Genomic DNA, 12,373 nt, shown 5'->3' with positions numbered 1-12,373 from the left:
GCGTTTGTTAATTCCAGGAGTCCTAAAATTAATTCAAAGGAACTTGCTAGAGCTGCCATTTGGGGGCGCAGTTCTCCTGTAGCTCTGTTAAGGTTGTTCCTTCCAAAAGGGTCACCTGTGCACACAAACACTGCCTTGCTGCGCAAGGAGTCAGGGCACACAGCACAGGTGGCTGTGGAGCTCCTCACTGCTGTATGTTCTGTGTACTTCTACACGTATTGCAATCTTGGTTCCAACAGAACTGTATATAACAGCTTCCCACTGTGCCCAGCTTCCAGCATGACTTTACACGTGTGAATGCAGAGCTGTTTGTCCCCAGCATTTGCCAAGTAAAACCCTTCAAATCTCTGAAAGCTGCTTTTTCATCTCCCAAGAAGAGCTGCATGAGAGCTGGCTGCAGTGTCCACCTGTTTGGCTGTGCCTTGTTGGTAAGTGTTCTAAATAGATAATCTCCTTCATCTGAAAGTTCTGCAGACTTTCTACTTGAGTCTTTTAAAGCTGAAGAAGCTGTGCTCTGATCATCATCTCTGGTCATTCTGGAGTTTCTTGAGCAGCCCTGAGTGTTTTCCATGAAGCCTGCAGTGAAACCCTGGGCTCTGCTTTGCTGCCAGCTCTGCTGGGGCGGCTGCTGCTGCGGGGTATGGCAGCCTGGAGCGGCAGTGACCCCTCGCGGGCAGAGGGATCGGGTTGGGAGGTGCGCAGCTGTAAGCGATGCTAAGTCTCTTCCTTGCACGTTTGTTCTCTGAAGCTGTGATGCAGTGTCCCAAGTGTCCAGAGCAATCGTGTCTCTCAGCCCTTGGTGAACGCAGAGTTGGCGTACAGCTGTGTCGGAGGAGCTGGAAAGAACCCAAGACTTCTGCTCAGGTACTTTTCCCATAGTCTCTATCTTCAACAAAAGCTGTCTCGTCTTACTGGCACCAAGCTAGGAGAGATGCACAGTGCTGTGATCTCAGCCCCTAGATGATGACTGAAAGCTCTGAGTCATGCATGTGCAGATAACAGAAATCTTTAAGAAATGATCTGCCTTCTATTACTCAGTTTTGAAGCACTAACTCTGCATGCCCTGCTACTGAGTGATGCCTTGTGTGCACAAATTAACTGTGTTCCTCCTAGAAAATCAGAAGAGATGCAGCAAATGTCCTGTGCTGTGAATTTCTGATTGCTGAGGGCAAAATGCATCTCTCAGTAAAACTGGACAAAATCAGAATTTGCATTTCCAATTTAATTGTCAGATTCCAATTTAAATGTCAGATATTCCCTTCTGTATGATTTTAAAAGTTTAGGTCAGGTCGTGAGTTGTGGGAATGAATTATCTTGCAGAACTTCTGAACGAGGCTGTATTGTAGAGCTACATCCATCACCCCAAAAACCCAATGCTCAGAAGCAGGGGCTGAAGATGGAGTGATCTATCTGGATGTTTGCTATGGGAGTGCCTTGTGTCTTTGGTGCTGTGAAAGTGGAGGAAGGAAAACCAAACAAAAAGGAGGAAGCAAAAAAAAAATATGTAAGAGCAATCACTGGGAATGCAGCACTGACAAAATTTTGTCATGTGTTTTTTTTTAGGGTCAGATGGTAGCTAAAGAAAGTCTGGAATAGCATTTAGTGAGAGCTTTGGTGTCAGACTGTGCTCAGGGGAAAAGTGAGTCTGCATTGCTGCAAGTTCCTTTTCCAATGGAGATCATGCAGAGGGCGTCAGGCTCCAAAATACATTTCTTCTAAATGTGGGAGCCTGTTTGATAGCAGAGTGCTAAAGGTGGAAAATGTATGCAGGAAGATCTTTAGGAGGAAGGAAAGCATGTGGCAGGTGCATTGAGGCAACCAGAGGCATGTCAAGCCTGTGTGGAGCAGAGCTTGGCCTTCTAATAACCTGCAGCAAAGTGCTGGTGCAGCTTTTCCTTGGATGTGGATCTGGAGCAGAAGCAATGGGTTTGGACAGTGCAGGAAAATGCCAGTAGTGCAAAAAATGATAATCATAAAAAAAGAAAGCAGTTCACTCCTAGTTACCCTGAAAAACTCGGATGTAAAGTTCTTAATGCAGAACTGGTCAAAATACAAGAAATAAAACGTTGCAGAGCCCCTTCTAAGTTTGGAAGATGGGGATGTAAAACTGAAAGCGCTCTGTGGCAGAAAGCAATATGCAAATGCTGAACTTGTTTTGGAAGATCTTTCTGTCAGAGATGGATGTGCCTGGTGGATGGGTTCTGGTTGCTGAGAGAAGCCGGGGGGAATAAACAGCGTTAAAATTAGCGCTGGGGTGCTCTGCCGCTCTCCAGAAAAGGATTAAGCCGTGTTAGGGAGCGAGGCACAGAGCAGTACCGATCCCCGCTGGAACCCAAGCAGAAATCGAGGGAATCGAGGAATGGTTCGAGGCGATGGTTTGTTGCGGTCGATCCGGGTGGGCGCATCGCAGAACCGCCCCGTGCAGCGGGCGCTGCCGTGGGCTTTGTATGAACGAAACCAGCCGGCTGCGGGCTTCCCGGGGGCGGGGCGGGCCGCTCCGCCGCTCCCGGCCCTCCTCCGGCCCTCCTCCCTCCCTGCCCGCCGCCCTCCTCCCTCTCTTTCCCCGCACTGCCCGCCGCCCGCCGCCGCAGCCCGGCATGCCCCAGCCGCTGCCCCCCACGCAGCTGTACGCGGCGGAGCGGGCGGCGGTGCTGACCTCGTGCGTGCTGTCGTCGCTGGGCTCCGGGCTCCTGGTGGGCACCCACGCCCTGTGGCCGGAGCTGCGGACCCGTCCCCGGGAGCTCCTGCTCTACCTCTCGTTGGCCGACCTCCTCTCCGCCCTCTCTTATTTCTACGGGGTGCTGCAGGACTTCGACAGAACCTCGTGGGACTGCGTGCTGCAGGGCGCCCTGTCCACCTTCTCCAACACCAGCTCCTTCTTCTGGACCGTGGCCATTGCCCTCTACCTCTATGTCACCATTGTGAGGGGCTCGCCCACGGGTGCGGGTTTGCTCTGCTGCTTCCACATCGTGAGGTGGGTGCTGTGGGTCCTGCGGGCCCCTGCTCACTCTTGAGGGATATGGTGCCTTCCTCGAATTCCTTTGGAATGTGGGGTTTGCTGCTTCCCAACTAACCCACCCTGCTTATTCCCCACTACAGCATCCAAGGGAAGATGTGGAGACGTTCAAATAGTTGGCTTAAAGGCACACAGAAGCGTGACAGCGACTCAAAATCTTGGCTTCTTCCCTTCCGCTGCCTCCTCTCACATCCCAGCAATCACACCCCAAACTTATTTGCAATCCCTGCTCTGCTTGAGCTCCGTTTCCCAGATTTCCCTCATAGGCAGTCTGTCAGTCTGTCTGTCTCCCCATCCCCGGGCAATTGCTGTAACCCAGCACTACTGGGAGAGCATCAGCCATGAGCAGCATGCTGCAAGGAGAGCATGGAAGGTTGTTTTGGCACATTTGATTGAAAGCACGCAAAGCAGCCCACAGTGGAGCTCGGTGTCTTGGTTTCTGCTGTTCAGAGAGCTGATTTTCCACATCGTGTTTAGTAAAAGCCTTCATTATGCAATTTAAGCTTGGGTAATCATGTGCTACCTCTGCGCTGAGCAAAACAGTGATCCCTCAGTGCTCTGTGCTGCCAGGCTTTTGCACTACGTTGTGTGAGGAATGATTGGGTTTAAAGGAAAAGAAAAAAAGCATCAGATTAAGGAAAGCAGTGCATTTTCTTTGGTCTGCTTCTCAATGGATATCACCTTTTATTTTCAACTGCATTGCTTGGGAGCTGATGGGATTAGAGTTGAGTCCTGGTAAAGGTGGGCCAGTGCAAGACAGCAAGGCGAGGTGGGAATCTGGGAGGAAAGGTTGAATTCTGCCCTTCCTGTTGCAATCACTGCTTGTTGGTGAGGTGTGCATGTGGGGAAGCCCAAGGTGCTTTCATGTTGACATCTAATTTTCTTTCTGCTCATCACTCACTGTGTGAACTTGGTTGATGCTTAAACTTCTCCCTCTGGTTTAATGTCGCTCAGCATCTTTGGGCTTCTTGGTGAGTTTCCAGGTTTGCCTTCAGATCTTCATGGTAAAAATAAAATGCCATCTTCAGCTGAAGGTATTATTCAGCTCTGCTTGCTCCGTTCAGAAGGCAGCATCCATAGCTTTCATGTAAATCCTATTAACAGGTTTTGCTTCGTAAGTAACTCACTTTCTGCACAGAGCTGATGTTTGGAGCATCTTCCTGCCTTATGATGTATGAAAAGCAGAGAAAACCATCACAGGTTTGTCCTCTTCCCATCACCTCCTGATTCATCCTCCTTCCCCTTCCCTGTATTTCCATCACTACCTGAGAACTTGGCCGTAAACACAAAATCTGGGCATGGTGTGTGATGGGGGCTGCCCCCACACGTTCCAGTGCTTCAGAATGCAGCCAGGAGGATTCTGTGGTTATGGCTGGAAAATCTTGTTGTCTCACTTTGCAGGTTGCCAGAGCAGTCACACAGCAACCATTGTGTGAAGAGCTGTGCTGAGACACACGCCTGGGAGGGATGGGAGGCAGGACAGGATTCTGTTGGATGTGAGCTTCTCAGTCCTCACCAGCAGTTACTCACTGGGCGTTTGTAGCAATGAGTGTGTGTCAGACACTGAGCATAACCAAGCACTTTGCTCTTAGAGCTGGGCAGAGCCAGCTAAACATCTGCTGGAAGTCAATACCTGGAATTTTTTTAGGGAAATTAGCACGTTGCTAGGATGAAACCTGATCAACAGGTTTGTTCCTTGCTGAGTCAAGTCATGGTAATGCATTCGCCTCTCCTAGAGCCACACAGGGCAACTGCAGGCTTCACTTTGGTTTTAAATTTGTGTTGAGCTGAGATGAGCTTTGAAAACAAATTTGCAGTTTGCTTTGAAAATATTCATAATACTTGTAAAGTGCAAACTGTGGGATCCAGAGGGTAAGTTTCCAGGCAGCCTCACTTGTTCTGGTTTCTGAATCTCAAAGCACCACTTGGTTGGGTAAAGGTTTCTTTGCTATGAGAGCACCTGATCCAAACTGAGCATGAGGAGAGGAGCAGATCACACCTTGGGACTGCTGCTGGCTTTGTAGCAATTGCTGTTGACCTCTGAAGTGTCTGTGCTTTGTAATAGGACTCCGCAAGAGTTTATAAACATTGAGAGAGTACATAGGACTCTTTTTGGGTCTGAGACCTCAGAGGGCTGTTTCTGTCCCTATGTCTTGCCTCAGGTGCAGAGATCTCTTGGTGGTTCTGTCTTTTAGTTTATAAAAGCTGTAGCTCAGTGCTAAAGCCAGCTGAAGGGAGGCTGCCTGGTGCACTGCTGACGGCTTCTAAGCTCTCAAAAGAGCCTGCTTGATATCAGCAGGTGGTACTTTGGTACCCAGTTAATGTTTGGGTTGGAAAAATGCAGAAATTGGAGCAGGTTTGGTCTGCAGTTGTGTTTACAGCCTGTGCCTGAACCTCCTGGGCTGGGCTTGGATCTCTGGAAGCTGACTTTTCTCTCTTGGAGAACAAAAACTCCGCTCCCCTGCGGGAAGTGCCTGCATGTTGCTGTAGGATCTGACCTGTGCTGGCTGACAGCAGCAAATCTTTCCTGCATGCAAGAGCCAATGGGGGGGGGAGAGAAAAATAAAAAGCACCTGTCCAGAGTAAATCAAAATGTGGTGTTCAGCAATCTGACCCCAGGCATGCTGAGGGCAAGAAAACCAGCAGGCTTTAAGCCGTGAGCAGCTGCCATGTAAGGGTTCTTGTCTTAACTTGCATGAATGCAGTGCTTGTTAATCTGGAATGAGATGCTGGATTGTATGTGTTTGTATTAATAGATGTGGGGTGCTGCATGAGGGAAATGGGTGCTGCTGTGTCTGCCTTGGGGATGGAGTTGCAACCTGTTTTCCCTTTTATCTCCCACACTGATGGCATTTAGGTCTCAGGCCCAGCATATATAATTACCGTCAGAGGCTCAAAGCAGAGTTTCTGCCTCTTTGTGCTGTCTTGGATCCTTTTAATTCCAGTCTTCAAGCATACTTTGGGTGTGTGTGTTGTGTACAGATCTGATTCTGCTAGATCAGTATGAAGCACTGGTATTTTCCAGTATTAGTAAGCTGTTCTCTAGGGGTTCTTAAGAAAAACCTAATCATGAGTCTGTTCTCCTTTCTACTTTACTAAGTCATTTCCAAATAAGCTGGAGATAAAGAAGTTCCTTGAAATGTCTGAGTTTTCTCTAGAGTCCTTCTAACTTCCCTTTCAGTTTGTCATCCTTTGTACTTGTGATAGCCTTCTGATCCCAATATGCTGCTGCAGTGATAATGGAAGCACAAATCATGCTCCTGATGTATGGCAGTTCTCCATTTTCCTTATACTGGTTGGACACTTGATTTCTGGTGGTTTTTTTTCAGACCCTCACTGGCTGGTGAGGTCTGCTGTTCCATACTGTAGCCTCTTAATGCATCTATATGTCCTCACACTGCTCTCTTTTACGTTTATACTTAATAATTTGACCCACTTTTATCTTCCTGTATCATTCTCTTTCATTTTCAGGTCGCTGTAAAGATAATTATTTAAGCAAATTAGTTTCTTAATGCATTTCTTTTTTCCTTCATGCATCTGGAGAGACTGGGAGGACCATGCTGGAAGCTCAGTCTATGCTCTCTGAAGCGTTTCTCACCCATTGATAAACTGTGCCTTGTAAGCCTCTGCAGAAGCTTTTTGGGAGGGTGAATATGGGAAGGGCAGGAGGTGTGCTCAGCTGAGAGCAGGCCAGTGTTACAGCCATGAGGTGATGTGAGCTGTAATGGGCCAGGGCAGGACTGTGAAGTCCTGGGTATTCACAGCAGCTGGAAAAGGGCTTGGGTGTTTTACATTTGGCTTTGGGAAATCTTTCAAGTGTTTGCTTATGGCTTCTTGTGGGCAGCCCGAGATGCTGAGCGAATTAACCATGTGTGTCAGCACTGTTACTGTTCTGCTGAATGCTTCCCTATACTATCATCTGCTGTCAGGAAAGAAGCTGAAGCCAAAACACAGCTCCAAATAATGTGAAACTAGCTCCTCTTGGCTTAATTACTTCAAATCCTGTTACTAGTGCTTTCCCTAACAAGCAATTCTCCCTTTGTCCTTCAGAAACTATTATTTTGCTGTCAAAGTATCGACTGTACCCCCTTTAAAGCCAACAAAAAAATCAATACACCACTACCATCACCAAATATTGCAGAAATGACGGAATAAAATGGTAGATTTCTTTGTCACCTGTGCCAAGCATCACTTAGGAACCAATGCAGGATTTGACTGCTTATGTTTTGAGAGCTGTGAGTGGGCCAGCTTGCTCCTGCACTGCTGGGTCCTGCAGGATGATCACGTTACACCATGCTCTGGTTTGCTGAGTCTTGGAGCCACCCCAGAAGGGGATGGGAGGAGTGGACGGGGTGTCTCATGTCTTGCTGCACCCTGACTGCTTGCTGCACAGGCCAGGTTCTGGTTCTGGTCCTCATTGTGGAACATCATTATGTTTCTTTCCTTTGTGTGTCCTCTGGGATGAGAACCCAGGTTCCTACAGTGGATTTGAAATGGGACTGCATGGGCTTGCATTCCTCATGAATGTGCTGTCAAATACTTGCTTGCTGCTGTCACTTCCCTTAGGCCTGATGCAGGTGTGTTGGTGCTCTGTCCTAGACTGTGTGGGGACTGCACTGAGTGTGTCCTCAGCATGACCCTGCTGCTTGTTCTTTCCACAGCTGGGGAGTCCCCCTTGCCATTACGATTGCAGCTGTGGCTCTGAAGAAAATAGGCTACGATGCTTCCAATGTTTCTGTGGGCTGGTGTTGGGTCAACTTGGATGCAGAGGATCGAGTGCTGTGGATGCTGCTGACGGGGAAAGTTTGGGAGATACTGGCCTACGTGACTTTGCCTGTGCTCTATATCCTCATCAAAAGGCACATCAATAGAGCGGTGAGTGCTTTGCTGCTTGCAGCTCAGGTTACAGGCTTATTATGTGATTGTATCCTCCGGTGCTCTGAACATTTTGCTGTGTTTTAGCAGCTATATGGACAGGAATTGCTTCACACACTGCTGAAATACATCCCCTGCTGATTCAGCAGCCGGTAGCATCGTTACACAGTGACTTTGCTCCAGAAGAATGTGAAAGCCTCTTGAAAACCTAAGGGGTTATGGAATGAAATGTGAATCCTGCAGTGGGAATCGGAACTGTGTGAAGGACAACATTCTAATCAGTCATCCATACAGTTCCACTTGCACCAAGCCCTAGCCTTACCTAACCAAACAAAAAAACATCAAAATCAGATGTACTGAAAAATGTTGCCAGTGCACACCTTCTTGATGTGGTGAAGCCATAGCAGTGATAAAACGGACAAACACAGCTCTGGTTAGGTAGGATCCCCCTGACAAGCTCTAGGACCACCGTAGTCCTGAACTTTTCCAGGGGAGCTGGGGCAGATTTGCTCATGCCTGTCACCACCAGCAGACACAAAACAGACAGGACTCAATGTTCCAGCAGCTGTCGAAGATAGCAATGTGACTGCCTGGAAAGCTGATCCTCACCAGCAAGGCTCACCCTCCTGCCCTGCCAGGGACATGCTCTGCTCTCCCTTTCGCACTCCCCGTCTGACCCTGGTGGGAGCAGCGCTGAGAGCCACTCTCAGTGATCATAGCAGGGTCTGAGCAGCTGCACAGAGGGCCTTCTGGACTGGAGAAGCCTTTTCCTGTGAGGAGAACATGCTTTTAAGGAAGAGCAGTACCAGCCAGAACTGGGGTTGGGCTCTATTAATGGGTTTTACAGGGGTGGTTCTGGCACAACCTGAGAAATGGTGAGAGTGCTGCTGTAGGGGTGGCATACAATATGCACACAAGGGGCTTTCCACTTTTTGTTCACGTTTCTGTCTCTTTTCCATCTCCACAAAAGCATGCAGCTCTCTTAGAGTATCGTCCCATTCTCTCAAGTGCACCTGCTCTTCAGCCATGGACTTCCACAGCAGACAAGAAGTTGATTCTCATCCCTGTCATCTTCATCGTCCTCCGCATCTGGAGCACTGTGCGCTTCATTCTGACGCTCTGCAACTCCCCTGCAGTGCAAAATTCAGTCCTGGTTGTCCTGCATGTAAGTATTGTCGAGACAATTCATTTGAAGGAAAATCTTGGAGGGGAATAAATCCCTGTTGCTCTTAATACACGTTTTGTGCCAGGATGCAGCAATGGCTGGCAGGAGCGTCTGCTCTGGGATGCTCAGCAGTGCTGTTCCAGCATCATCTAGTGGGCACTGAGTGTAGCTGCAAGCGGTGTGGCTGCTGCCAGGAGAAGGGAAGCAGACTGAGAGCAGCAGCACTGGATGCTCGTCCTGCAGCAGTCCGTGCTGCTTTTGGATGCAAGGCTGTAGTTTCCTTGATGTTTTCCTCTTGTAGATTGAAGTTGCTGACTCACAGTACTGCAGCTGGTCTGCCCAGACATGCACTCTTCTCTTGGAAGTGCCAGTAGGAATAGCACTGCTTAATTCCTTTCTTGCCCTTGCAGGGAATTGGAAACACGTTTCAAGGAGGTGCCAACTGTATTATGTTTGTCCTCTGCACGCGTGTGGTCCGAACTCGGCTGCTGTCCTCCATTTGCTGTTGTCACCACGATGATGTGGGTTGGCCTTGGCGAAGCTCGAGCAGCAGCCGGCAGCACGCAGACCCTGCTAAGAGTGAGGATGTGCCAGACCCCGAGCAGACAAAGCCCCTGCTGCCCAGAACCTGAACCTCATCTGCCCGTGTCTTGACACTGATTCCATCCTGCTGGGTAACCTGCCTGTGCACTGCTTCACGATCCAATGCAAGGGATTGGGAAAGAGCAGTTGGCAGAGGGAGAAAAAGGGACTGTGGGACTGCTCTTGAACTTACGTGCCGTGCATGAATCTCTTCTCTACTATACAGTTGAGATGTATTTAGTGCCCCAAGTGTGGTAATGCAATGCCTTTACTGTAACAGGGAGGCAGAGGATCAGTGACTCCTCTAAAGCTTATGTAGGAAGTGTGCAGAAACAGAAACCTGGCAGCAGTTCTTTGTGGTTTCAGGTACATAGATCAATGCTGTGTGATGCCCTTGCGTTGGTAAGCATTAAGCTGGGCTGGGCTGCCCAGACTCGTAGAGAGAAGGCTGAAGGCTCCCAGCTCTGTAAGCCATCCTCTCACATACTCCTATTTCTGTTACTTCTAGACCACAAAACCTAGAGGAAAGCAAGAAGGCAGATTTTTAATGAAAAAAAAAAAAAAAAAAAACACAGAATTGTTTGTATTTTCTATAGCAAACATTTGCAGAAAGAGCAGCAGGCTCATGAACTGCCTGGGGAGAGAGGGCAGCTGTCAGGCTCCCGCTGCTCCCAACACCCAACTGTTCAAACTCTACTCTTGTTAGCTTAATTTTAGTTATGTTAACAACATGCAGAACAGCTGAATGATACAGTGAGCTCATGGGAGTAGGCTAGTCTCTTATTCTGAGTGAAAACTTAGCATTCTCTTGATTAAGACATGAATGTATTTAAGCCCTCTTGTACACCAGCCGGGAAAGAGATGCAGCCAAAGAAGCTCCTCCTGGTGTCTTTAGTTTATCATTGAAGCTGATCACAGCGAAGCATGGTGGTGGGATGGGGGGGAAGTTTGGTGAGGAAGGTCTGGAGATGGGATTGTAGAAATACTTGGCTGCTCCTGGAAGGTCCCCTTTGGTTCTAAGTGCACAGGCAGGGAAGGGGCTGGGGCAGTGTCCCCTGCATCAGGAGCCCATGAAGATGACTTAGATCTTCCATCAAACCTTGACTGGAGCAGTTCTGTTCTCAGCTAGTTGTGAAGGTGGCTGAGCTTGGGGAACCTGGCTGTGCTTTAGGAATGGATCCTCCATACCTGTTTTCAGCTGCTGCAGGGGATGCCCCTCGAGTTCCAGCCTGTTGTCCTGGCTCAGGTGAAGTGCTGGGTTTTAACTGTTCTTCATTTCGTGTAGGTGTGGGATCATCCCCGAGCCCCACAGGGGGAGCTAAAGCCTGGGGAAAAGCACTGCTGGAGTGGCTGAGTACAGTGAAGATGTCCCACTGCTGTGGGTTCCGATCCCTGCTGCTGCAGTCTTGGACTTTGCTCAGGATCCTCTGGAAGATACTTTGTGGCTCCCTCCAGCTTCCTGGTTTTCTTCCCTCCTTCTCCTCTCGTTCCACCATACATCTTAAATTGTTTGGAGTTTGGCTTTTCAGTCTGACAGGACAAATGTGTTGTGAGTTCTGGGGTGAATGAATGTGGGTGTAGGGGAACTTTAGTTGCTGCTGAATAGGACTGCCCTGGGTGTGGGTTCCAGTCCTCATGTGTGAGCTCTGCTGGGGAGCTCTGGCCTGGCTCACACTCTTCACTTGAACATGGACAGACATCGGTTTGTGGTGGAGATGGATGGTTCCTCTTCATGCTTTGTTCCTCCTTCTCAGTGGCCACGGGTTGTTGCCAAGGTTTGTGGTGGCTGCATGCTTACTGCCTGCTGGGGATGTCTGAACTCTGGGGGCATCTGGGTGTCTTCTCACAGCAGGGAGGGTGCATCTGCTGTGCTCTGTTCTTGGCATGTGGGTGCCGGATCAGAGCTGGGAAGGGTCAGCTTGTTGTTTGCTGTTTGCAGGTGCTGTTTGAACCTATTGACAACTCCTTGTGTTTTTTTAAAATATTTTCTCCAACTTCTACAAAATAAAGTTGTGTTTCTTTACCAAGGTGTTGTTCCAGCGTGTTGTGGTGGGCCTTTCAGGGCCATGAAGAATATGGATCCAAGGTCTTTCTTCAGGTTTCTTGGGTGTACCTTAAAGGTTGTGCTGGAGGACAAATCTCTTGTGTCTGTGTAGACAAATGTCTCTTCATATCTCTTTTGTGTGCATAGCATACAAAGCCCTTTCCGATCTTTTATCAGTTTGAGCAACCTGTTCACCACTCTGCACTATTGATTCCCACTGGCCGATTGCTGAGAACTGTGATAAGCTCCAAGCGTGTGGGCCTTGCTTTCCGTACATGCTGTTGACCTTATGGGCTGTGGCTCTTCAGCTATGCAAGATTACAAACATTATCTAATCATGAAAATACAAATTGAATTTCCTCCATGTAAGGCTATGCTGTAAAGTGTGTGGGGCTAATGCTGGTGAGAGCTGGAGCTTTCCCAGGCCTTGCCCAAATAGAGAAATTCAGATTTTTATGAAAAAAAAGAGGGGCAGGCTGTCAACTGAGCAATGCTGTGTAAGTTGTATGCACTCCAAGCAGTGACAGAGCTTTTCTTGGCTGAAAACTTCATCCATCTCACAGGACTGGGAGGAGCTGAGCCCCAGTGCAAGCAGTGGTGCAAGCCTATGACTATTTTTACAACTGATTGAGCAACTGTGTCTGTTTCTAGGGTTGCACAATGCTTCCCATCTGAGATACTTGCTTTTCTG

At 48.7% G+C, this 12,373-nt stretch overlaps 1 protein-coding gene across 1 annotated transcript; it reads left to right on the top strand.

Moving 5' to 3' along the window:
- Positions 1-871: 871 nt before the first annotated feature.
- On the top strand, positions 872-11,034 carry GPR157 (G protein-coupled receptor 157). The gene is made up of 5 exons (XM_048967473.1): positions 872-2,974; positions 7,678-7,891; positions 8,862-9,056; positions 9,467-9,730; positions 10,924-11,034. Exons 1-4 carry the CDS (start codon positions 2,373-2,375, stop codon positions 9,686-9,688), a joined length of 1,233 nt encoding a protein of 410 aa, XP_048823430.1. The 5' UTR covers positions 872-2,372; the 3' UTR covers positions 9,689-9,730; positions 10,924-11,034.
- The last annotated feature ends 1,339 nt before the right edge of the window (positions 11,035-12,373 follow it).

Source organism: Lagopus muta, chromosome 21, assembly GCF_023343835.1.
Source record: "Lagopus muta isolate bLagMut1 chromosome 21, bLagMut1 primary, whole genome shotgun sequence".
NCBI classification, from domain to species: domain Eukaryota; kingdom Metazoa; phylum Chordata; class Aves; order Galliformes; family Phasianidae; genus Lagopus; species Lagopus muta.
Note: the sequence above shows the minus strand (reverse complement) of the source record. Positions and strands in the feature narration are given on the sequence as shown.

What these genes read in the sequence shown, in the direction of transcription:
- GPR157 (XM_048967473.1), top strand. Translation starts at nt 2,373, where the DNA reads ATGGTTTGTTGCGGTCGATCCGGGTGGGCGCATCGCAGAACCGCCCCG. An exon ending in TGCTGCTTCCACATCGTGAG is followed by an intron (nt 2,975 to 7,677) that starts GTGGGTGCTGTG and finishes TTCTTTCCACAG; the next exon opens with CTGGGGAGTCCCCCTTGCCA. An exon ending in CAGTCCTGGTTGTCCTGCAT is followed by an intron (nt 9,057 to 9,466) that starts GTAAGTATTGTC and finishes TTGCCCTTGCAG; the next exon opens with GGAATTGGAAACACGTTTCA.